This window comes from Cygnus olor, chromosome 1 (genome assembly GCF_009769625.2).
Source record: "Cygnus olor isolate bCygOlo1 chromosome 1, bCygOlo1.pri.v2, whole genome shotgun sequence".
Taxonomy (NCBI): domain Eukaryota; kingdom Metazoa; phylum Chordata; class Aves; order Anseriformes; family Anatidae; genus Cygnus; species Cygnus olor.
The window spans coordinates 18,265,122-18,293,029 of record NC_049169.1 but is presented as its reverse complement, the minus strand read 5'-3'; the positions used below and the strand labels follow the sequence as shown (position 1 = coordinate 18,293,029).

Here is a 27,908-nt window from a genome sequence, read left to right as displayed (position 1 = left end):
CTTCACATGGAAGACAAAAAAAATTAACTCACAAGTACATGCCATCCTTCATTAAAATATACCAGACATAATAAACACCACTGCTCAGCCTCATCATATTTTGTCTAACTGTCTTTCAAATTGGTGATAGAACTCCTTTAAGGGCTATCTAGAAGGAAAAGGATTCAGTAGGCTTCCTTTGCTGTTATAAGAACTAAGTATCAGTATTTCCATAACCATGAAAACTACTTTTTAAAAATTTTTTATATTTCCATGCCACAAAGTGTATAAACCTTTTGTGGTTTGAACAACTATAAACAATGTTCTGTAAGAGAAAAAAACACACTAAGAGATTCTCAGGACTTCATGTAGAAAGAAAAAAAAAAAAAGGTAGAAAGGAAAAGGAAAGGAAAAACAGTAACAAAAAAAAAAAACCCTCAGGGATACTAGCCCATGTGGAGATTTACTGATTCTCACTTTATTTCAAATAATTAGTTGTTCATTTTATTATTGTTAGTGATTTCAAGGGCATAGGAAAAGAGTTCATTCTACCTTAAGGGAACATCTTCCACATCAGTGTACTCTGTTTCCTGTAATCTGGTGGAGACATCCTCAACTTTCTATTCAAAGATTTCACTGTGCACATTTATTACTTTTCCAAGTCCAAACTTATTATGATTGTAGACTTATTCTACAATCTGAAGGCCTAAACCTGGCTACGAGATGGCAAAGACTAATGTAATACTGAAATAAATCCCATCACCTCCCCATATGCATTCAATCCCATAAAAGAAACTGAAATATTACTCCACAGCACAATTTAATGACAAATTTCTGTAACCACTGTGCTGTCTGGCTGAGCAGACAACTAATCTCCGTGAGAAAAAATTAAGTCTCTCTGATGACTCATTTGAGAACATCACAACTCTTCCCCTCATATGGTTTATGTGTTATCCCACCATGGCTTTTATAAAGATGCTAAAAAAAATAAATAGAATGTTTGAGCTGGTAAAGACTATTCAGTTAATGTATGTCATGTAGTACCAATACAAGACTGATCCCCACAGTACACTTGCTAGGTCTCTGTATAAGGTAGCCTTGAACTGAACAACTGCTGGAGTTTTCAGTTCTAAGAAACAATTCCACAGCTTAGTACACAGAACTGCTATTTTTTACCCCTCCTAAAAGTTTCTCTACCCATACTTTTGTCTCTGCAGGCTACTTTATATGTTCCCTCTTCCTCTACATTGAATTAGTCATGCATTGTCACTGGCTTCATCCCTGGCTCCCCCATTAGCCACCATTTTGGACAGTTCAAGAAATGCTTTATGTAATTCTACACAGACAAAGCTACCTGTGTTTGGTTGTTCTTGTTTGATTTTCCTGTGTGTATTGTGATGTATTTTACCTACACATTCAAAGCAGCTATCAACAGTTACATTTTAGCTCCATCAGGGATTTTTATGCTATCTTTCAATCCTTTCAGGTACTCTTCTTTAAATTCAATTTAAGTCTAGATTCTAGTAGCCAAGCTTCCACTGAAGGTATCTAAATTAAAAAAAAAAACTAAAAAACTGGAGGAGGGGACACACACACAACAGGGCACTACGATTCACAAACACCTGAGCAGATCTTCCTGAGATACTCAGAAGTGCCTTGGTTTATGAAGCAAAGTCACTAAGCTCAAGCAGTATCTGAGAGCAGTGTATCAGCACATAAATTATGCCTGAGTCCCCAGGGGACTCCTAGCCTGCTACCAACATTCAAACTATGCCTAAGTCACCTGGACAGCTCCGGATTCAGCAGAAAAACATAACCAGGGAAGACAAGATCTTCCCTCAGGGTTTACACATATTCAATTAAGAAACAGCACCAGTACGATCAGTACCTGATGCTTCCTTCTCCACCAGAGAAGTCCCCTTCTTACTAGGCCACAAAGTTATTTTTTAATTATTTTCTCTGCCTGGACTCATTGGTCTTGAAAAAAGGACTGCAAACAGGCTTCATCCGGGTTATGCTCCTGTCTGGCAGGTATGTGGGATTTACAGAGAAATGTGGCAACCTCCTCTAGATACGCTGTGGAGATATTCTGTGAAATGTCCTTATCATGCTTCCTTGGTCTCTGGTGATCAGATAAAGATCTCAAACAGTAAAGGAAATACCATACTGGGACTACATGCTTCCCTCCCTAAGTGCATTACCTCTTTAAATTTGGCCTGTATCAAGAATTAGGGTTTTAATTATTATTTGAATTTGACCTCTAAGAGTTACAATTCACTGCAGCCCTGCAGATCTCAGCCAACTTCTTTTTAGCTAGTCACAGAGACTAAATAATTTTCACAGACAACAGTGTTTCTCCCCCTCAACCCTCCCCTCTATTTTTATGACTCACTGTTCCTTTGCAAGCTGTTTGATGCTATATTATCACATGTCCAGCTAGGTCTCAGGAATGTTCCGAGAAGAATGTCCCTACAGTAACATGTTGCTCCCTTTCCAGTTACCAAAATTATTTCTTTAAGGGAATATCTCTTAGTCTTATGTGAAATCCATATTTATTTGCTGTACCTGAAGATGTCCGATGTCTATCAGTAGAAATAAATATTTCTTCAGAAATCACCCTGTCATTACATTATACACAGCTGGACAGCATTCCAATTTTGAATTGTGATATGTACGCTTATATATACATTGATAAAAAAGGGGACCATTATTAGAGAGTAGACAGGCTAACGCTAAAATCCTTACTGTAGAACAGTACAGCATTCTCTACAGTACAGGACATAGGCTTTCAAGTATTTTTTTCCATCAAATAGGGTATGCCAGTGTACTTCATATGAGGGATGTATTTCAAGTGCTTCGTTTGCACCTCAGAGGCAACTGCAGAATTCTTTGTTAAGTGCAAATGGGGAAGAATAACAACATTAGCTGAAGAAACTATTTGGATATCCTGCAGCAGTTGTTGGTATTATTCAAGATTATTCTGGAGCTGATATGGCTGAAAGAAAACTAACCTGGCAAAAACTAATTCCTTTTTGGGTATACCAGACATTTCCACAAGCACTTACTGCTTGCCCTAAAGAAAGGTCAGGCATGCTCAGCCAAAGTGGGGTGGGAGGATATTACTGGGGCAGACTGGATTTAGATTGATTTAGGCTATCATGAAGCAGCATTGTCAGTTGAAAGACAAAGGTCCTATTTCCCTATATATTGCTGTTTGATTTTACTGACACACCCTCACTGCCTGGTTTGATTTGGATCAAACAACAGCCAGTCTCCCTCACATCCAACCTCTGGTCTCAGCCATGTAATGAGAATCTAATGAAAGCATGAATAACCTAAACCTTGGGCTATTGCTAGCTGAATTGTCTTCCTGTATACCCTAGCCTGCTCATATGCATGAGAACAGAAGGAATAGATGAGAACAAAGTCTTACAAGCAGGAGTTAACTAGATTGAAAAACAGACAAGGCTATCCTTTAGGTCTGCCCCCAAGGAAAAGAAACTTGTGTGCAGACATAATGCTACTAAGTATTGGAGCTCTATTCCAGATGCTTAATGAAAATAGAGCAGGGGAATATAGAAAAACAGAAATGTCTGTTATGTGCCTGCCTTCCACAGATTTTCAATAACACTTAAGGGCTTAACATCTTTTATGCTTTTGAAACCATTCTTAATAAAATAAAATTAGACCTTTCACAAATCTCTCACCTCCTGGGCCACCTCGACCTAGATCAATACACTCCTGTTAACTGTTATTATGTGCTGTTCACAGGTCCTCCATCAGTTTCTTGTTGAAACGGCAGTTTTCAACGTGACAGGACTTTCTGAATTAATTTTCAAGTATGATTTTAGGAAATAACGTCTCAAACAAATTATTGAAAACCCTGTGCTATCACATCTATTTAATTTTCTTTATTGACTGCTTGTTTTGTTCAGTCCAAAAATTCTAGCTTGTTTTGTGTGATTTAACAGAATTTTTTTGGGGGTATTCTTAAAAAAGAAATGTTCCAAAATGGATATGAATTTTCAACAGCTTCATCTTCTAACACTTGCACTATGAACATTCTCACTATGCAAAATGGGTGTGTAATATTTTTGGCATCATTTTAAATTCTTCATGTTGATGTGACATACCAGTTTCCAAGCTTCATAGTATTCCATTACATTCCCATAAAAAAAAAATAAAAAAAAAATGACTTAAACTGTACACTCAAGTTCTGTGTTGAGTGTGTTACAGCTTTCTTCCCCATTTGCATCTTTTATGCTTTTGAAACTACTCTTAATAAAATAAAATTAGACCTTTCACAAACCTCTCACCTCCTGGGCCACCTCGACCTAGATCAATACACTCCTGTTAACTGCTATTACGTGCTGTTCACAGGTCCTCTGTCTTCCACCATCACCGGTCCTTCCACCTTCCTCCATTTCTTCCACACGTACAATGTATAATGTAGACCCTTTCACTTCAGCTACATGGCATATAACATCTATTGAATCACATCTTAGTGTATTGTGCTACTTAAAGTGATTCAAGAAATTGCAATATTCAGGATTGTTTCCTCAGTCTCTCTTTGCAATCATTTATTAAATGAAAATTGTTTTTATTATATTCATACAAGAAATCAGAACTTTCAGACATATGTCAGTCTATTGTGAAGACTAAACCATTGTAGGATTGGGCAACACTGTGTGAAATTGTCTGGTTTGGCAGATGAGGAATGAGATGTAGTTGCTTGATGCAGGTAGGTAGTGACCTAGCTTGTCCTGAATGGCCTACAGCTGCCACCCCAAAATGGCAATGATCTCCTATAGGTTCTATGATGTCATTTATGCCCACCCCATACAAGATGCCTTTAATACCCTTAAGTGTTTGAATAGATAGAATATGAGTGATGGGCACAAAGCTGCACCAGGGAAGGTTCAGACTAGACATTAAGGAAAATTTCTTTACTGTAATGTGGTCAAACACTGGAACAGGATTCTAAGTGATACCCCATGCCTGTCAGTGTTCAAGAGGCATTTGGATAATGCTCTCATTAATATGCTTTAACATTTGGTTAGGCTTGAAGTGGTCAGGTAGTTGGACTAGATGATCTTTAAAGGATCCTTCCAACTGAACTATTCTATTCTATTCTAGTAAAATCTAGTATCAGCATCTTCACATCCATTCTCTGATAAGCCTATATTCTCTCATGCAGACTTGAATCATCCATTATAGTTCTCAATTTTCTATGCCCTGGCCTTCCATTTTTAAAACTCAGGTTCTTTCTTTGGTTTTGAGGTCACTGAGAATCTTATCCCCATATAATTTTATTTATACATCCCCACATATTTTTACTGATGCATTACAAAATTGAGGGATTTGAAAAGAATTTCAAATTAAAGTTTTTTGTTGTTGTTTTTTGTTGTTGTTGTTTAATCAGGACCCAAGTAGCAATTTAGGCATTCTTTGAAATGCAGCTTTTAAAGCTTTGCATATACTTGAACACGTTAGATGTCCATGATGTAGTGGATGAGTTTAGACTATGACACAATAGTCAATGATTACCCCAAGTTACAATGTGGTTTTAACATACATTTTAGAATTCTGTTTTCAAAGTATAGAATGAATAATAATTAAAAAAAAATAAAAATAAAATATGCAAGGTGGGGTTTTGTTTGTTTGTTTTTACTGAAAATGAAGTTTATTCCACAAACACATGAATCTTCCTATTATTGCCTGGGGTAGAACTTGTTTTTTACTTACTCAAACCTTTCTGGTTCAGACCTTAAAAGGATCAGTGTAGCTCATTTTAAAGAGAAATAGCTAGTTTTAAATATCAAATAACCCATATCACACGTATAAAAAATATAATTCCTCAGCATTAATCAGTAAGCCAGCTTTAGCTTTAAATCTGTCCCTACACTAGCATAGAAAGACAGGACTGAGGGCTACAATATACAAGAAGCTACCTCCCAGTATGAATATGTGTTAAAATAGCAATCCTGGGAGAAAAGATATCTCTACAAATCTTATTTATCTGAAAATTGACTTTACTTATTTGCAAAGGAATTGCAATATTTTTAAAATAGCCCAAGTAGAAATAGGTATTCATATTTTCTGTAACTCTGTATATATGTGGGACTATTATAATTCCCTATTAAAACATGAAAATATGTGTTCTGAAAAAAAGAACTAAACCTGTGTTTCCCTATCTTCTTGTATGGAATTGTTTAAGATGTTGAGAAATTACAATTTCAACTCAGACATTTCACTCCAAGTTATTCCTGGAGTAAATTGTGGTCTATCTTCAGGCAAGTGTGAATCACCGAACATTGGTAGAACCAGGATTCAGCATTCAGGACAGAGGAAGGAACCTAATCTCTCCAAGGAGGTGGTTCTTCAAGTTTCTGTCAGCTCTTTTCATCAGACGTCTACAAAAATTGTCAAACCTTTGCTAGCATTTTGGTTTTAGGACTTGAAGATCTGCAGTTTGTCACAGAGAAGTGTATTTTTACAAGGATGATGGGGATGGAGGGGATGGAATGGTGTGTGTGTGTCACTGTACTGATACCACAATGGACTGCACATTTTTGAACAGACTATTAATTGAAGCCGTACTAATACGCAAGAGAACTTGTGTATTGGGAAGCAATAGCATGATCTAACTGTATTTAGGTTCCTCAGCTTCGTGAGAACATTATTTCTATTTAGATTCATCAATGCATGATGGACTTAAGACATGCAGTCATGAAGATCTTCCTTCCACTTTATTTGTAAGCTTGCCTTTAGCTGTTTACTCTTGTTTAATACAAGATCTAAAACCATGACTTAAACTCTCTGAGACTTAAGACAGACAACTCACATGCTAACTTGCTTAGAATTTAACAGAAAGGAATCTAGTTCCAGTAGTGGAATGATGACCTATTTATAAACAATGATACCTTTTGTAAGCAATTAGAGCAATGGAAACTCTGTTCAAAACATAAAAATTTCTTAAAAGCCATGGAAATAAATAACAAGTTGTATCTAGGTCCTGGGGTACAAATCTACAGAGTGTATGCTGAAGCACACGGCTACGACATTTCAAAAATTGGTATTTTGTCATAATGAATGCTAGTACAACCAGGAAGAATACTAAATCAATCAAAAAATATTAAAAGGCTCAGTGAAAGCACTGGACTGCGATTAGGGTTTATCTTGTATATATGCAGTTACATCAGAATGAGAAGTTAATTATGAGTAACCTAATTTTGGTAGTTCATATTTACAGTTACACATCTAAATATCACGTTTTTTAAAATCTTAACAGTATCTGCAGAGAAGGTGTTCATATTCTAAACTTTCTCAACATGGTATGTGATTTTACAAGGTAAAACATATAAAAGGTAGCTCGGTCTAGCTGCTAATTATGTGGTAGTGGTCTCAGAAAGCTTTATTCAAATAGCAATTTCAGAAACACCTTGCCAAGACATGAATTAGTTTTAGAGGCCTTTGTGATGCATAATGCTTGATGAAGAAATGGTCTTAGAGCTCACGAAGCTCTGAATGGTTGACAGCAGGTGTTAAGAATAGAGAGAGTTCTTAGTGACATTAAGGATAGTGACTTTTCTTAACCCACGATTCTAGAAATCCAGCAAGAAATTTAGAGTGAAAATGGCTGATGATCTGCAAGAGGATCAGCCTGAAGAAACAATATATTTCACCACATACATGTATTTTACAGAGCTCTTTCTGCTGCTCCTAAGATCTCTCACAAGGCTGGGCAGGCATGCCACCATGAAGAGGACCACACAGAAAAAGAGAAGACAAAGACATTGTGACTCACTATGGTGCACGTATATGGACTTTGAAACTAGGATATATGCACCCCTGGTCCCATAGCTTAAATATAGTCCAAGATCCCCAGCAGTCTTGGCCATGAATAATAGAAAATTCAGGACCATCACTTCCTCCTACTTGTTTCTGAAAACTATTCTTTGGACTGAGATGAAGGGATACAACTGCCTCCTGAAAAATGTCCTCTGTAATTTTGGTCTCTGTGTAGTGTTCCTTTTACAGTTAGGAGAGAGGGAACTTGGTAGATGACCTGCTGACAAGTAGGTCCAATGCATCTGTTTCGTAAGTTGACCACTTCTGACGAAGGGGAAGAGGGAAACTTAATTTGGTATGGCATGCAGGCTTGCATCATTCCACTGCTCTAATCTTGTGCTGTCTGAAAGCTTATTTTGGTGGATATTGTGTGCTGGAATGACACACAACTAGAACTGGTGAGATGTCAAAAAACTTCCCAAAACAGCTTAACCAAATACAATCAGCTAACCTGCAGAACTATGAAATGCACATTTAGAAACACTCAGAGCTGGAATGTAGGTGAAGCTAAGTACAGGAATGCCAAGGTTATGTGAATATCTAACAACAACATGAGAACCACCAATAAGGACATTTATAAATAACAGTATCTGTATTTTTCAGTTACTCTGAATTTCTAAACCTCTTAAAATGTTAACTCAGGTCTCCCAGATTCACTAAGGTAAGAAGCTAGGGATCTTTAATCTTATTGTTACTGCTGGGGAAACTGAGGCAGAGAGGTTCAGTGACTTACCCAAGGCCACAGAGGGAGTCACTGTCAGAGCCGGGATTAGAGCTCAGGAGTTTCTGACTCCCAGTCCCAAGCTCAGACCACTAGACCATGGCCTCAGGACATTTCCAGCTGGTCTTCAGTCTAAAAAAAAGTAAATTCTCAAGTATGTTACAAGTATGTAACATATTATATATTTTTTTTACTTTGAATGTAATGGTATGAATGAGAACACATTGCTTGTAAGTCAATGATGAAAAGCAAACCAGTACATATTAATCAACCTACCTTTATCATACCTATGTGTATGATAAAGCTCTGCAGAAAAATCTTGATTCAAGTTGCAGCCAATAAAAGCAGCTATTGTATTTCTCAGGGTAAAGAACAAATTGCCTTTCCAACCCAGCCAGCATGTCATTTATATTAATGGCATGGAATGCTAAGTTGCTCTGTGTGTAAGTAAACTCTATTAAGAAAGTCACGTCCCTTGGTGAAGCTAGATCCTTAGTAAATTTTACTAGCTAAGCACTGAGCTCCATGTCAGAGTAATTACACCTTTTATCCACTGTGAGCTCTCTCTTAGCTTCTTCACTCTTTAATTTCCCACTTCAGCTAATTTAGCAGTAAAATCACAAAGGTTTTAAAAGGTTAGCTACTGAGGAACTGGCGCATGAGTGTTCTGTTAAGCTCCATGTATTGAAATCACATCATGTAGAAGAAGGAATTAATTAAGCAACAATTAGGTAGTGATGGATCATTGACAACATATATACACTTTGGTGCTAAAATTAATCTCCCCTGTAAAGCCAATATATTGTGTATCTTCTCATTTATGTACTGGCACTTTTTTTTTTTCTTGAAATATAAAATGGATACGCTTCTCAGCAATCTCTGAAAAAAATATCACATCTCTTCTGGCACTATTGAATCTACATACTATCTTAACATATATAACTTCATATTTTTTAAAAAAAAAGAATTTAAAGTGTAATGAAAGTAGCAAAAGAAGAACTTTGTAAGGCAGGTGATTTTAAAGTGACTGTAAGGACATCTGTTATATGGAAGTACTTAGTATGTTGAAAGTGCTAACAATTGTGTAGCATTATCTTGCTGTCTTCATTTACAAGTTCCCATATTGTTTCCTTGTATTGACAGTCAGCTGCTTAATATATAGATTGGCAGTTAGCCCAGTCAATGCTTGATTCTAAAAGCCTCTTAGCAGATGAAAAATCCTTGGTTCATTCACACCTTGTAGAAAGGATGACAGGGCAGAAGTGACATCCAGATCCATTTAGAGTATACTTTTGAGCCTGATTCTCCTTTGCCTTGCACCTTGTGTAGTCATTTATAGCTGTGCGAAGTGAGCACAAAAATGATATAAAACACTCCTACCCATGTGAGGGGAGAATTCTGATTTGGTTGCATTATTTCCAGAGGTGATTACAAAAAGTGCCATGTAGTGAAAAAATCTGGCTCTGCATAAAGATAGTCTAAAGAATTTTGACACAAAGCATAAAGTAGCAGTTTACAGAAATTGTATTTGTGCTTTGAAGCAAAAGGTATTTTCATATGCTATTTGTTTGTTATTTTCATAGGGAAAAATAATGTTAAACTCACCTACAGAGAATGAATCCTGTTTCATCCTTGTTTTTGTAGAATCATATTTAACTAGAAGTCCTATAATATATTCTCACATAAGAAGGAAATCATGCCCTGGGTAGAATCCCCACTAGTTCTAAATTTTCATGTGCTACTTCTAAACCCAATTCTTCAAAAGTTACACACAACCGTCTGGAATCTAAGCAAAAGTTGGTATTATCACAACAGCTGGTCTCAGTCCATCAGAGTTCAATACTGTTCTGGCCACAGTACAGGTAGTAAATGATTGTCTTCAGCATTTACCAGTGATCTCTCTGCTAAATGATCTATCACCCCTATAACAATCCAAGACCTAGTGTCAAGCATCTTCACAATACCAGCTAATATAAGCAGGAAAGGCCTGCAAATATTAGATTAACAAATGTGAGTTAACAAAATTGGTAGTTAGCAAATGAAGTACCTAATGTGGCTATCACTGCAGATATGGTTAATAATTATTTCCACTTAATAATATATTTAACGTATAATAATTCACTTAATATGTTAGGACATTCATTTCCCCATACTTCCTGGTGACCATTTTCCTAGTCTTTCCCAGCATACTTCTGATCCTTTCTGCTATACTTAGATGCCACAATTGGCCTGACAACTCAGGTGTGGATTATGACTAATACCGTATTATGACTTGGGGTTTCTTATTGTTGTTTGCCCTTTTTTTTTTTTTTTTTCCTTCCCGTTCTGGATTCAGAGCTTCTTTAAACATTCTGAGTTGCTAGTCTGGCTTGACTGAAAAGTACTGTGTGTTTGTTGTGTGTCTGCATGTGTGATACCAACTGTTGAAGGCTGCTTGATGTTAGATGAGGGCTTATGCTCAGAGCTGTTCTATAGTTGGCTCTTTGGCAGAATCACTCCTCACCAATGACAACTCCGTGCTTTGTGTGGGGGAAGTCTGCTTAATAATATTATACTTGTCACGGCCATAATTTAACTGAGATGGGGCATGATTATAATTTCTTGTGTTAATCAAAATCATGAGTCATTCCATTCATGTCAATAGCATTAAATAGCTATACAGACAAGTAAGAGTTCAGAATCAGACTTCTGGTGTTAAATCTAAAAGGATATCTGAAACCCTTTATTAAAAATAGAAAATGAAGGATACATCTTCTGCTTACTTTGAATTACTCAGCCATGCCATAGCATAAAACACCAAATAAAGAACTATAATGACAGCTGATAATATGTCATGGTACATGGGTTATCTGTTTACCACAAGTCCAGAAAACACTTCTGCATTAACAAGACTTAAGATAATACTATCAATATGACAAAGTTACTATGTTAGGTCTCCTTGACTTGGAAGCCAATATTAGAGTTTAAACCATTTATTCCCTTCCTGGCCTTTTTTTTTTTTATTATTATTATTATTTTTTTTTTTTAAAACCACACTTAGATAACTAGAATTTGAAAGACATAAAGGCAAACAATATTTAAGTAAGACCTCAGAAACAGAGTTAGTTTTGCAGCCCTGTCCATAATGAAAATTACATCTGGCAAGTACAAGAGCATCAAAATAGTGATCATAATTCATAGAGTTTGGTTTGCATATATCTTAGAAAGTCTTATCAAATATTCAGTCTTTTTATAAAAGAGAAAAAAATATAATTTTCTAAAATATAGATATTCTGAAGCTATAAAAGGTTTTGTACTGCTGTCTGTCTCTTCCTCAGACAGAGGAATTGTGCAGGGGATGATGGGCCTTAATTTAGTCCTCACTAATAAGTACTTTTAAGACAAAATATTCTTGCAATTGCCCTTATTTAAATTACACTCAAGCTCCCTGTAAATCTAAAAAAAGATTATAGGGGAAAAATCATTTCAAGAGGTCTAGCAAGCTATCAGAGTCTTGCTCTATTATACTTCTCAAGATTTTTTTCCATTTGTGAAGTTAGAAAATTATTGGCATTTGAGTATATTTTCTAGAAATGTTTGACATATTACAGGTCCTAATAACTATCACTGTCACATTCAGATTCACTACAAGTACATGTGCCAAGACACCAAATCAAAGATTTGAGGGTTCTATCAATAAACTAGGATCAAAATGAAGCTAAAAAGAAGAAATCTTCTACTAGGTTTTCTATAGGTCTCACTGATTGTCTTGTTGAAAACTAAAGATCTATCTGTGCAACTTGCTTTTCCAGTATGGTAGGAATAGCAATAACATTTCCTCCCCATTTCCTAGTGAAAGCTTTCTTTTTGCCCTGCTAGACCATGTGTTCAGTTTTATATTTTATACTTCCTCAGCATAAGAAAATTCTCATACAGCGAAGGAGTTAGACACTCTCTTCAGTATGAATATATGTGTTAAACCACTGGTCCCTTTTAAGAAAACCTTGATATAATTTCCACTCTTGTGGGCATTACACATTTTTCCTTTCTTTGTGGTAACATTGCTATGCATTTCAATAAGCACACTTGGACTCATAGATTAATTATAAGGCACTGGACCTTACATATCTGTACTGAAAAACAATTAGAAATCTCACTCTTTGTTTTTCAGTAAACCACAGTGGAAAAGAAACTGAGGAAATATAGAAAAGAGAAGTGACTTACCGTGGTTGTCTTTATCCGACCTCCTGGTTGTGTACAGGTCCAGCCTGATTTATTGATTAGCAAATCACAGCCTTCTCCTTCTAAACATGGAAGCATTTCACACCACTGTTTTGTTTTGATAATTCGTGCTGAACAGAAAAAATAAAAATAAAAAGAGGTTTGCAGGAGAGTTCACATTTCACTTATCTCTAAGCAGTTTCTCATTAGAGTTGTCTATTTTCATAATCTGATAATGCTGCCACAGGTTATGATGTAAACAGCCTTAGGCAATTTACAAAATTATTTGCACCTGCTGTGCCAACTAATTTCTTTATAAAAATGAAACTTAAAAAACAACAACAACAAACGAAAGATAGCCCTGTTGTACATAAAAATAACACAAAAGTCGTCTAACTTTTTAATTCCATGCTTCTTACAGTCATTGAAATATTGGAGCCACTGGAGCCTTACTATTCTAAGTAATCATTATATAAGGTAGCCTAAAAATGACCCATGACAGGTATCCATTGTGTTATACTCTGTATAAACCTGATACTCCTTATTCTGAAGAGCTTACAGTAAGAATAGACGAGAGAGAGTGGAGAGAGAAAGGCAATAATAAACAGGTAAAGAGGTCAACATAACGGCAGCAGCTGTGATACTCGCAGTGGTAGGCAGAGTTAGGGGCGGGAACTAGGAACATAAGCAGGACATGACAGCAGGCCTTATGGTGGCCTGCAGCTCCCTCACGAGGGGAGCGGAGGGACAGTTGCTGAGCTCTGCTCTCTGAGGACAGTGACAGCACCCGAGGGAACGGCATGGAGCTGGGTCAAGAGAGAATGAGGCTAGGTGTTAGGGAAAGGTTCTGCACCCAGAGGGTAGTCGGGCACTGGGACAGGCTGCCCAGGGCAGTGGGCACAGCACTGAGCCTGCTGGAGCTCAAGAAGCATTTGGACAATGCCCTCAGACATAGGGTCTGATTTTTGACTTTTGGGTGGTCCTGTGTGGAGCCAGGAGTTGGACTCAATGATCCTTGTAGGTTACTTCCAACTCAGGAAATCCATTCTCTGATTCTGTGCTCAGGGAAGTAAAGGTTAGGAAATCATGGGGAAGGAGACAATAAGCAGAGGGAAAAGAATTGAACAACTTATTACCCTATTACTACAGGGGAAAGGAGGTCTAGTCAGAAAGGTGAAGGTCCCTAACTATCTGAAAGATGCTGGGTTGTGTGCTTTGTGTGCTCTTAACGCTTAATGTCTCAACTAAGCTGGCTTTGCAAAATATCCTCAAGGTCACGTAGCAAGTAGTTGTGGAACAAGAGAGCTCTGACTGCATTAAAGTGGACGTGGAACAGCTGTAGGGAGAACTTTTTTTTTTCAAGCCAGGTAGAACAGTGGGTTTAATTCCTGTAAACTTATGTCTGGGTTATAATACTACAATGTCTGAGTTCAGCTCTGTAGTATCTGGGTTCATTCTTGTAGAATATTAAGTAATATGACTAATATCAAACATTTTGTTATTCTTTCACTCTCTCCCTAGAGGCAAAATTGTATGGTGGAGTGTTAGTCTGGGATACATTTTATAAAATGCATATAGAGTCATGGAATCTCTTGCACTGTGCCATATGTTCATGGTAAATTAGGTAAGGCTCCCAAAACAATCTATCTTTTGCTCAGACTGTAAGGTTTGTAATCCACAGAAAATGGCTTTCATTTCCTTCAGAGATCATCTTGACAACATTAGACTAGGCTATGAGAAAGCTTTGCCACCTGAATTTGTACACATAAGTGTGTTTCAGGATTCAATGAGAGAACAAATTCCACATATAAGGACACAGATCATGTCCTCTTCTATGTTCACATGTGACACTATTCTCAGAGTCATGCAATAAATCTTCAAAAATCATGAGCCAAACAAAAAGAGAGCTACAGGGGAAAGAAGTGTACATGAAGCTTCTGGTGTTTCAAATTAATGTCAGGTTCAAGGAGCTTAAAAGCAGGCACTTATACCCAGTGGCAGTGGCAGCTCTTTGTGCTCACCTGAACATGTGATTCAGCCTCCTTGCACTCCTGACTTCCTCTGTTTGGAACTACTTAAGAATACAATTCCCAATGCTGCTAGATCATAGCAAGAAATAGAACTGTAATTTAAAGTCTTCTAATAAAATCCTTTCCAATATTTTGACATGAAACAGCTTGTGTTCTCAGTCCCGGTACAATTGTTGGTAAGCTCTAGCAATATAACGAACACTGATTTCTTTCAGTGGAAGCTCGATCTGAAATTCATATTAAGATTTTCATTATAAAAACTACTTTAACTCCCAAACATCTACATAGGAATTTGCTCTGTTCATTAGGTGTTATATATTACCAGAGGAATGATTCCCAAACAATTTTCGTAACCACAAATTTTTTTGAAGCAGATCCACTAAGTTTTTATAAAACATAATAAAAAAAAAAATCAGATTGTATTTGGGGTGCATAGGTACTGCTCTGTTGAGAACTGGATTGTAACAGTTTTCAAGGCTAACATCTCCTATGTAACAGATAATAGCATCATTCTTCCTTGGTGCATCCTTCCTGAGTATGCATTCAGTTGCAGACTTGACAGAAAAACCTCAGTAAAATGTTAACAACAAACCTCACCCATTTGCATTTATATATTTTGCAATTCACATATTGAAATGGCTATTTCTATCAAAGTCTCAACAATATGAAGGCTCAGTAAAAGACTGAATAGTCAGTTAAACTCAAAAAATATATATTAGATTGCCTCTGCTATCTCAGGTGGGAGGTTTTCCTGGAAACATAATTTGAACTAATCTTCAAAAATATATTTCTTTTCCTCTGTGGATTACTCTTAGCGCTTGCTTGCTTGCTATCTTAGAATGCAGCTATCTGGAATATCATGAATACATGGAGCCATTGCTCTGGGTATTGGCTATATCCACACAAATTTAAAACACACCCAAAGAATTTTACGGAACATAAAATCTAAAACATTTATATCTTATCTTAAGACTAGCTTATGCATCTAAATAAAAATGCCTTTTTTTTTTTTTTTTTTTTTTAAGAAAAAAACTAATCAGCTCACATGGGTCTAAAGTGCTCTAGCTCCAGGGCTGCCCCCAGTGTTGCAGCCCTGGTGCTGTGACCCACACCACTGGCACTGTCTGCTCCCCAGGATCTCTCCCCCCTTACAAATTTTCATGTCCCTCCTATACTGCTCATTTCAAGATGACATATTTTTTTCTCTCTCATCGCCCCCCGCCCCCCCCCCCCCAACCCCCAAGTCTCTGCAATTCCCTGGGTACAGTTTAATCCAGCAGGTGCCTTCCTCCTTAACATGGTTAGTTTTATGTAAAAACCTTCCAGACAATTTCATATAGCACACGTGGATTCATATTCGTGTCTTAACAGGCCTTGTTTTCTGGGCCATTTGCCAAAAGCAGGCCAGGTGGGCCACTTGAAGTTTATACAGACATATTGTTCTGTTAAGCACGTGCAGCCACATCAGAGGCCATATCCATATCTGTGGGATTATGTCTATTTTTGCATTTTTACTTTTCAGTTTGCCCACTATAGCAGAGTATCACAGTGAAGCTAAATACATAATACAGGGAGCAAAGTATACAACCATTTTATCAGCACAGTATCAAGAATTTCTATCAGTAATTTGAAATGAGTTACACTACTCAAAGCAAAGGAATACAATGTATTTCCTGAGGCAGTATAGTTGCATTTTTACTGTGTATATTCACCAGGGGTGAAATTCAGCCTTCTGCAGACAGACAGCAAAAAGCCTATCACACTCTTCAAACCCACTCCAAGCTCTATTATAAAGAATTAAGTGGCATTTAAATGATACATAGGCTTTGTGCAAGCTTTCTGCGAAGAACTGAATTTCATCTTAAGAATCTGATCTGACACTGCTTTGCATCTCCTAAGAAGGGCTGTGCCCTTTCACTTAAGCTGAAGTAAATAGGAACTGATGGTGCTCAGCACATGGTAGAATTGGTTTCCTGGGTAATGCCATTTGAACTGGAGAACAAATGGGGCCTATCCAAGGGCTTTTCATCCAAACATGTCTGAGATGTGCCAGGCAGGCAGAGGTGATACCAACATGATGCGAAGCTACCCACTAAAATGTTCTTAAATATTCTGTTAAATAAAACATTTACAATGGATTTCCAATGGAGTTGTTAAAAAAAAAAAAAAAGTCTCCATCCATAATCAGTATAGTCCAATTTAAGAATATTTAACTGAGAAGTGTTTCAGAACACCATGGATGATTTTCTGCTAAATATTGCAATTAGACATGTTTTGTCTCTAAGCTTCTCACCTAGTTTAACATCATATGTATACTTTTGTATGGAAAAACAGCTTTATTTTCTATAGATTCTTTTCACACATTCATTCCACATTCACATAGTTATCGATGGCTGCATCTCCACTCAATCTCACAATGGAAAATCATTAAGTTTTGTTATAGCAAAAAGTGAGATAAATTTGAATAGTAGCAATAAATGCAAAAACTTACATGCATGTAAAATATGTTAGATTAACAATGTCAGATTGTAAAAGATTTAAAAAAAAAATGTTGGAGAATTAACTTGGAAATAATAATAAAAATAAAAAAAAAGTGTATTATTTTTTCATTGAATAAGAATATTGGTTAAAACAGCATTTGGATACTGATAATATGATTTCGGGATATACCATGGTCCTAGGCATGAAAAGTGGTGTGTGAATTGAATATTTACAAATCATAATGAAAATCATGGTAGAAGAACCTAAAGAAAGTCAGTCAGTTCCAGGTGCCTGAGGTAGCAAATGGAAGATTCTGTGTAACAGAGAGCAGGGAAGATTTCTCCCAAGTCCAAGTGGAATACAGAGTTTTTAAATGTGCTTCTTAAATGACGGCTTAGATTGCCTGTAATTCTTAAAAAATGATATTCTCCTTCACAGTATTTTTTTTTCAATTATGACTTCTTGTACTTAATGCAAGATGTAAAGTATGCATTGGAGAAAATATTTCCTTTTCGATTTTTATACCTTATTTCATTGTTGTTTTCCTTGAACTTTGAAGAAAGCTTATCACGATAGCTGATTCACAAAGTTCAGGAATGCCATTGGGGATTCATTAGTTTAGATGTAGCTTCATATTTATCCTAGTCATCCCTTTCCCCTTCTAAACAGGATCTATATCTATTATTATTGATCACCTCCAGTTGATCCCAAATGGTTCCATCATCTCACACCTCCTCCTACCTCCATATTCTCTTTACCTCATGTTTTTCCTATTTCTTCTTCCATTTTATTCAGCTGTAATCTGCCTCCTTTACTATTTTAACTTTTCCTCCAACCATTTCTATTCTCTGCCTGATTCAGTACATACAGAATATCTATCTACCAAAAAACTTTGCAGAACTTCTTTTGTTTAGCTAGTTTTACCTAGGACTGGTAAATTATGTTAATTATCCCTATTTTGTACAGAAGTTAATTGACTTGCCCAAGATCACACAAAAAATTTGTTGCAGTGCTAAAAGCAAAACATAGTGGTTGTTTGTCCAGAGACCCTTCTCTGTCCCATTTAATACATATATATGAGAAATTAATCAGAAAATAATTTTATGAAAGTAATAGGCTTTTAAAAATATTTATCAGTTGGATTGCAGCAGCAGAAAAGAGTCCAGCAGAAACACAAACTGAATCGGAGTCCTTTAACAAGACATTGCAATCATGAACTGTCTTTAGTGCAGCGATTTGACTGTAATAGTGTATAAGTCCCAAACATTAATCTATTTTACTATACAACAAGGAAACATCACAAAGCTTGGATACTTTTTACAGCAGTCATTCTACTCCACTTAAAACACTGGAAGCAGTGTTAATTCACAGAGTTAGCTCGTCTCAATAATTTATAGGACATCTAGGCCAAAGACTATTCAGTTCTAAGAACAGCAATATAGCAATATCTAGACACCCATTTTGTCATTTTGCTCTTGCTGTCAAGACTGGGGGGGAGCTTGAGAAATACATGGAAAAAAATGTTCTCCTGCAGGCTACCAAGAGGCTGCAAATTGACAACAGGTAACGAGATGAAGAGTAGAAAACTGAATGACAGGGCAGAGGCTCTTCGTGCAGCTCACCCCAATCATAGCTGCAGTAAGGGAGAAATCTTATTGCATCCCCATGGTTGAGAAGAAACCTTCAATATTGACATGTTCCATACAGAAGGATGAAAGATTTGGTTTAACGGAAACAGCGCAGATTACACCACGAGCAATGTATTTTGGGGAGGAGCAGAAGATGATCTCTGAATTTTGCACTCATCTGTGTCATCCCAAACTAGCACTGCCTAAGAGACACTCCTGCTAGTTACAGGCATAATCCCTAGGAATTCAGCTGTGGCATAAGAGGTGGATGATGCTGTGTGAATACCTAGCAACCTCCATAAACCACAGCAGCACAGGTTTAATTTCAAAACTACTGCATTCAGCAAGGCATCCTGGCATCTGTTTAATTTTATGAAGGTACCTAATGTTTTGCTGAATCTTCATAAAATTCTTTCAAATAAATACATACTGACAACTTAAGAATAAGAAATTTCAAAGATATTGCACAAACCAGAAATGGCTATTAATACATATTAAATCCGCAGAACACTAGACAGAGGATAAAAACAAAACAAAACAAACAAACAAACAAAAATACAATTAAACAAGATTCTGCAAGCACTCTAATGAAATTCAACAGCTCTTATCTTCTTTCCTTTTGGTGTCTCCCAATAACAGAATTTCCTCATTATGATACACCAATCAATAAATAAATACCTAAACTATGAAAATAAATATATGAGTAAATGCACAGGAACAAAATATATCTAACCTTCTGTAGTGAATAAACAAGCATGTGTTTATGTGACCTCTCTCTTCAGTTCTTTGAAAGTCCTAAAAGTATGTGATGCAGTGATCTAGTGATAGGTATCTCAGATTCGTCTACATCCAGATGTTCAAATACCTGTATGACTGAAGCACTATCTGAAAATGGAAAATGCCCTACAAATCAGTTTCACAGTCAATTTATGTCTGTTTCAATTTAAAGTTTCAAGGGTCAATTTTCTTCTATTTATAATTGCGCTCATTTGAGACTGTAGTATATCTCTGCATTCGTTCTCAACCTCTTGGCCTTTCTCTGTCAATTGCTACAGTTGCTCACATGGAAAAGCAGTACAGCAAATATATTTTTCAACTGCTTATAAAACAATCTAACTGTTAGAAACAGAAAATAAATGCAGTATCATTTGCCAAGTCTTGCAGGGTCACAGCAAGCATTCTGAGGGTCATATTAAATAATAAATGCAGAAAAAATCTACATGTTAGAGTTTTCTGTAGACATATTACAAGTGTTACTAGCCTCTTCTAAACTACTGTTCTCTAACTACGTATTAGAAGGCCAATGCTTTCAACAGGCAACCTGCCCCACAACTTAGGCCAGGATTTCAGCACTTGCCTGAATGCCCAAAGATGTACATATTCACAACTTTTCAATCTGTGAATGATCTAGCACTTCATTGTCTGTGGGTAGTTAGCGTTTGCCATCTAATAAGAGATGCTAATTGAACACCTACCCCTAGAGAAAGCCTTTGTCAGGACTCTGTGTCTTCTGTTGCTGTCCCCTGCTGTTCTGCTCTGCTGTATTCAATTAGTGTGCTGGAAGCAAAGTAAAATTTACTAAAAATCTGATCTGTGATATGACAGCAAAGAACCCTTCAGAGATTAGTTTTTCATCACATTTCACTTTGCTGCCAGCACACTGAGAACAGCAAATTTAACTGGAGGGGGACAGCAATTTCAGACCTAAAGAAGAAGATCTGAAGACAACAGCAAAGGGCAGAGAAAAGGGAGTAATATAATGTAAAGCAACAAGAAAACAGATAATAGAAAACAAAGAATAAGACAAGAAAGGAAGGTAAAAGAGGACAGCACAGGACAAAGTCCATATATATGTAGTAGCTACTGAGGTAGTTGGACAAGGTCAAAAACCCATGCAACATGTTCAGTGAAGACAGTAGGACAACATGGGTAAGTGAAGGCTAAAGAATAGAATAATTTTTTTTTTTCCTCTCAAGTACACCAGTTTCAGTCCTCCTGATATGAGCAGAGTACTGCAGTGGAAGACTAGATTCACTGTGGTTAAAAGAAGAATGTGAAAGAACTGGGCAGATTGTCACGAGCAGCCCTGTTACTCAGGGGCAGCTGCAGAATATCTGATTCTGTGCTCTCAGGAAAGTGAAACATGCTGAAATGACAGCTGAGAATCAATGTCCTTTTTGGGATTCAAGCTGCATAGCAATCGTGTACCCAGGTTTACTACTTATGTTCAATGAACTCTGCACATGGTCAGTAAGAAAAATAAATAAAAATAAAATAAAATAAAAAACCTCTTAATTTGACACTTCATCTTTTGCATGGACAAAGAAGTGAGAAAGAGAATGTGAAACTCCATGTGCTTAAGTGGAGGAATTAGTTACTATTTAATCTTTTAAAGAGATTTCTTTGAACTTTACTAGTTCTCCATGTGTATTTGAAAGCCAGACATTTAGCAGAGTGGTTCTCCTCTGGCCCTCATTGCTTTTGGTACTTTCCAAGTCCAGTGTCAGCATGTACACTTCTGCTGTGACATGGTGGTGACATTTTATTGTGCACTGAAAGCGATAATAATGCAGCTGTTCTGAAGTATAGCATGCTTCCTTTGTCAACAACCACAGCAGCGGGAAACTCTGCCCTCCTTTTGTCACATATGTAAGAACAGAACATGCAAGGAATTTGAATTGAAACAAGCTCAATGACTACCACAGAAGGAGACTAACAGCTGCTTCTATATGAACAACTAAAAGTATTAGAAAAGAAAACTCAGCAACGAGGTTGCACATATCCTCTGTCCCCCATGATTTTCCCCTATTCCACTACTAGATACTCTGTGCACTCTTTGCAAATCAACGGTACATGAATGAAAAATAAGAAAAAAAATAAACTAATAAAATGAGCAAAACAGGTGAAAATGAAAAGGAAGGAAGTGGTATATGGTGTCACCTTTCATAGTGAGAATACAAAGAATATATCCAGTTGTGATACTTTTGAAAATTGTTTTTATAATATTACTTTGTCAGTACCCCAAGAAACTTGCCGAAGTGAACTGTAATGTTGACCTTTAGATAGCTTGGAAACTGGCTTTTTCTCATGACTTCTGTTTTCTGCCAGTGTTTGATCAGCAGGAGAGCAAATGTGTTTATACAGCATAAATTGTAATTCATATAACATGCACTTCACTGGTATGCTCTCCATGGGAAAGAGTGTCACAGATGGATGTTTGTAACATGTTGACTGTATGGTTAGTCCCAAATCTTGTCAAATGAAATGGCCACCTGACATCACAACTGTGCATAACATAATTTCTGCCTGACAGATGAAGCCACTTGACTGATTTTTTTTTTAATGTCGCTTTTCATATTTATATAAAATATTACAGTTCCTTACCAAAGATTTACATAATTTGAAGCTTAAACATTTTTCCTCTCTTTTGTACTTAGTTTGTGTAATGACTATTCTCCAAATGTAGCAAAATTTTCTCAGTATTAAGTAAAAATAAAAAAAAAGACAAATGTCAGTCATATTTATATAAGGTTTCTACTTTAAATTTATTTTTATAATACAGTGCATCAGGAGACAGATATTTTAAAAAGACAAATAAGGCAATTATTTCCAAACCTCACCTAGTGTGTGGATGTTTTCACCCTGTATATGTAATATAAACCATACCGGACCTGATTTTCAAAGATGCATCAGATTCTACTTCATAAAAATTCTCCTAGTGTTTTACATAATAAATACCCTAGAGTTAAGAAGGAGCAGAAATAACAGAAATAGTCACTGATTAGAAGGAATAGTCTTTCTTTCTTCATCTAGCAAGGCAGTTTTTTATTTATTGGAACACATCAAGCACATCAATGAACAACCACAGAAGGTATTTTAAAGGTCTGTCTCCTCCAACACCAGAAAATATCACTTGAAATATTCAAAATTGTTTCTGCAAATCAGACTAAAGGAATTAGTCTTAGGGTGAAAATGGAGTAAATAGTCTTCTTTTAGGTATTGCCCATTCCCTTCTTTTAGTGTGGACAATGCTTGTACTCATATGCTACGCTGGCTGTGCTTGCAAGCAGGAGTCCCGACTGCTGTCAAAAGCGGCGTGGTGCTGGTTGATTGGGCCAAAGGATAGAGCAATAGCATAGACGCATATGCTGACTTACTTTTTTATACTTCATGAACTCTGAAAATGAGGTGCTGTAAACACTTGTGGTTCTCCAAAAATTGCTCACATTGTTAAAAATATGACCAAGACCACTGAAACTACTTTTTGTATTGCACTCCTTTTCAGGAAATGTGATGGAGTTGTAGATTTTTAGGGACTGAAGAAAAGAATTATACTAATATAATCTGATCTCCAGCTTTATGGAGGGTATAAAATTTAATCCACTAATTTTTCTATAATAATTTTGACAATTTCTGGTTGAGGTACATCATATCTTTTAGGAAGACATCCAGTACTGATTTTCAGAAAACACCCACTGTTCTACAAACCCTTAAGGCAGCTTATAAAAATCAATAGTAAAAACAAATTTCCTTAGTTCTATAGACTTTAGTACGGTTTCGATGGGACTCCTATTTAACTCTCATAGGAGTATACTGACATTCCCTTACTAAATAATTGAGTGGTCTGCTGTCAGCTCTAATAAGACCATAAGCCTAACAAAACACTAGGTGTTCCTAAAAGCTAATTCTTTAAAATTTAAATCTCTTGCTATCGCTTTCTTTTACATTGAAAAGCATATTAAGTAAAATAAACAATTTCAACACTTGACACAACTAAGAGTTTCAAAACCCACAAGCTTTGCTTGGTTCAGTATCTGCAATCTTAGCTTTTAAAAATGCTGATGAAAGCAAGTTAGATTACTCCACCTGCAGGAACTTCATTGTTTTCTTTTAATAGTAACTGTCTGCAAAAGAGCTTTCTCAACAAACTCTTGCTTTACAGGAGCAATGGGGAAGTCTTATTGGAAATATTTATATTGTCTAACTATACCAACAGTACTAAGTTTGCAGTCCTGACTCAGGCAAAACTTGCAATGGGTTTCTTGAGGGTTCATCTCAACAAAGTGCTGCTTGACTGAGTCTTCAGCTTGGAAATGGCCCCTTGCAGATTAAGAAACCATTACTGTTAGTTCTCTATGCCTCTCTTAAGTACTATACTGAACTATATAAGCGTTCAAGTTGTCTCAACATTTTAAACATACCAAAATGAAATCATCTTCAAGAATTCTTTTAATAGAAATTCCACAAATTGTCTATACTTTTACACAGTAGCTCAAAAAATGTCCCTTTAATTACCCACATATGCATAATTATATATGCATTAAGTATGCAGGTATCTATGCATGTACTGTATTAGTAATAAAAGTTGCTGTCACTGTTTTTATGAAAATGTTTTATCTCTAGTCAGCAGAACATCCTGTCTAAACACTGTAGTTGTATGGGAAAAGCATAAATCATTTTTATTAACTTGTACAATATTGTGCACACTTTCCACTATTGGGTTGAGAAAACAAAACAAAATAAACACTTCCATCACTTCACCTGTATTCAAACGTTTAGAGCCTACTTGCAAAGCTCAGTTGCTGGAAAGTTAAACAGTGAATCTATAACATGCTAGCCATTGTTCACTAACTCCTCTTTTTAAATCCACTGTAAACCTTATTTCTCATCAATATACATTATTTGCCACTTTTATAGACAGCTTTCCATGTCTAAGCAAGTTTGTTCAAAGGTGGATTGTGTATCCCTGTCTGTAAAATTCACAGCATGTAATTTACACCTAAGGAGAGGGCTAGTGAGTGCATCAGCTTTGTGAGGAAAATGGTCACAGAGGCTTTTTACTTCTTTGTTCAAGAGCAGGGCTAGGTAAATTTTGTTAGTAAAGAGATTGTTATTCATATCTCATGCCATTATCAATATGTTCTTTATCCTAGAATAATCTTCAAACTCCTAATTTTTGGCTATTCATGTGAAAACATAACCATTTTTAATCATATCCTACAAAGATTTCCAGGTTCAACAGCTGTGAAATACTCAAGGTAAAGGAGAATTATTTCATGAAAACAGATAATAGATGGATATTATAGAGATTGGAGTTTTCTATGAGATGAACAAGCAAAGACTTCAGCTTGCTGAAAATGTATGCCTCACCCTCCTTTCACTTGTGACAGAGGCTACATACACACATATACAATGAAAGAAATAATTAAAAAAAAAAAAAAAAAGCCAGCAAATCTTTCAGGATTTTCTCTTGTGATATGAGTGTGTATTTTTTTTTCTAATTTGTTGTTGACAATGCAGTTTCAGTAGTGTGCTTATTATATTTATGCTCTTGACTACTTGAATCTTCTCAACACATTCAAAACCAGACTGCCGAATGCCAAAGGCTTTCTTTCACTTCCAGTCCTGCTTAAGTTTTCTTTGTGGCACTGCTCATCTGAATCATTGCCTGTTCCTTGCTTATAAAACATTCATATTCAAAGCACCATTAGCACAATAGCAATAAACAAAGAGCCTTTTATGCCAACGTGCTACAACTTCATCTCACACACCCTTTACAGGAAAAAGGTCTTTTCTCTTCTTTCCAGTACCAGTGAAGCACTCGTGCTATGTGAAAAGAAAGCTCTCTTTCAGTGCAGATGGGACATGACTGTGCCTTATGTGAATCTACTGTATGTACAACTGAGGGGAGGACTAGGTGACCTAAGAGATCTTTCTCATCTCTAACCTCGGCAGGAGTTCATGCTATCAGGAATTGCATATTAACAACCAGATGCAGGATTTTGTGTGGAAACTGCAGACTGCTTCCACTGAAAGTTTTTCTCAATTTCTTTCTTGTTGTAAAGGACAGGGAAAACTCTTTGAGTTTTGTCATAACTGACAAAACACAGAAAGGACTGATTACCCTTGGGATTCCTAAAAATATTGCTAACATGGAGCAGCAGGTGGGAAGGAGGGAAAGCTTGCAGCTCCATCACGCTGTGAGCTGGTGGATTTTGTTGCCAGAACTACATCAAGTTGCTGCATTGGCACTAATAACAACACTGAGGTACCCCATGAGGTAAGCCTGTTCCTTTATAGAATGCTGTAGATGCTACGGTAATATTAATTAAGGAACAAGACACACATACAGACCAAAAAAAAAAAAAAAAAAAAAGTTTTATTCTTCCTCCAAATAATAATTTAAAGGCAATTCCACATGACAAAACTGTGAGTAGCAGAGAGCTGGTCAGCAAGCACAGAACACAAAGCTGTTTGGAATAATGGCATATAAGCAATATTGAGAAATTCTGAAGTAATATAAAGATGTAGGATAGCCAAGAAAGTCTAACCGGACAAAACAGATCTTCAGTATCATATAGCTACAATATTTCCACATGCCTGAACTTCACAGCCCTGTGACATGTTAATAAACTTGATCACTGGGTAACAGCTGTAACATTGTCTGGAAGGTTTTACCCCCGGTTCCCTCCAGCACAACACACACTGGTAAAACAAGACACAGAAAAGAAACTACCCCTCAAAAGCTCTTGTGTGCGTTTATTTCACACTGAATAAACAAGCACAGAACAGCCTGCTGCTAAGCTTTTCCTTACCAATTGGTCAAAACATGGATAGACTCTTGGTTGACGCTCTTAATGTGTTGATCAACTGACCCAGAATAACAATAACAAAGGCAAAGACTAAGCAGCACAGAAATTACTATACTGGACCAGACCTGAATCAGTCTAGTCTAAAGTCCTGTCTCTGCAAGTAGCTGGAGGGATGTTTAAGAGCCATATACCAGACTTCAGCCTTTAGTTTTGTATGAACTAGCTTTCCAAGAAGACATCATTTTAAATCCTTAGATTTGTTTCTCTGCATATTCGGTTACTGCTTTGCAAGCTGTTGATTGAGGGGCAAAGGGTGGAAATCGTACATCTCTGAGGAACAATTAAGTTTTCTGTTGATCCCCTGAGGTATACCATAAGCCATAAAACCATAAATTATCCCAAGGAGAATTTGTCATAATAGACCTAAATTGATAGCATTAAAAATGTTCATGCATTTGTATTTAAAAGTGTCTCTTTTCTTAAGGATTTTGAATTGCCAAACTGAGAAAAAAAAATGTACTTTTTTTTTTTTCTTTGCATAGTAACACAGAATACATTTGCATCACACATTAATAACAGAAAAAATTAAGGACAGAAAAAACAATCACATAAATCATATATTCTTTTGTCTAAGATATAATTCAGCATCAGGCCTGTATACACCATTAACTACTGTGTCTGCCATTAATACTTCACAAAAATGTGTGAGCATAACACTCCCTCAGGAAGCTGATAGAACACAAAATTTTTCTGTAATTTTTTGTACTTCACTTTCCTCTATATATTATGAAAATCATCTATACTATCTACCTTTTCCCGCCTAACAAAAATAAAATAAATTTGCTCTATGATAGAATCTGCAAGGATTTCTATTCACAGATAGTACTGCTTGCTTGAGAAGAGGTATGCCATACCTACACCACATTATTCTCTCCCATCAAATATGAAACCATCCACAAATAAGCCTGATTTGCTAATACATTATTCTGCTCTGTTCAGCTTCTCACACAGCACTCAGCGGTACAGCACCTGAACGTCTCTCAGCAGGGCTTGAGCAATGTGGCTCACGTCTGTCATGTGCACTCTCTTCCACTCCCCAAGGCAAAAAGTATGCAGTGAATGTTTTGTTTGGGATTTTTTTTTTTGCTTATTTTGTTTTGTTTGTTTTTCTGAATGCAGATAGGTTTATGTTGGGGAAAGCAAGTCAATGAAAAAAATCCTGTACTTAAAGTAGAAGATCCTGTGTCATGTCTTGTCCTTAGCTCTTTGAAAATTTATTTCAATCTAAGGCCATTGACTGCTTTACTTAGCACAGCCACACACCAAATGAGGCTGCCTGATGCACTCTCATTCCTGCCCACTCTTGTAAATAAATACATTTAATTATATTAACTTCAAGACACTTCTCTAAACATCTGTCCTTTCA

The 27,908-nt window shown here is 36.5% G+C and overlaps 1 protein-coding gene across 6 annotated transcripts in view; it reads right to left on the bottom strand.

Moving 5' to 3' along the window:
• Positions 1-27,908, bottom strand: part of TAFA5 (TAFA chemokine like family member 5) — a 426,799-nt gene that overhangs the window by 68,644 nt on the left and 330,247 nt on the right. For 3 of the 6 annotated variants that reach the window (XR_005817391.1, XR_005817402.1, XR_005817394.1), the window contains exons 3-4: positions 12,755-12,882; positions 8,564-8,683 (exon numbers count right to left, since the gene is read on the bottom strand). Coding sequence is in view for 2 of the 6 variants with exons in the window: in XM_040549107.1 (XP_040405041.1) it covers positions 12,755-12,882 (128 nt within the window). In the remaining 4 variants the exon portion in view is untranslated. The remainder of the gene's footprint in view (positions 1-8,563; positions 8,684-12,754; positions 12,883-27,908) is intronic. The other 3 variants (XR_005817393.1, XM_040549107.1, XM_040549093.1) reach the window with 1 other exon arrangement.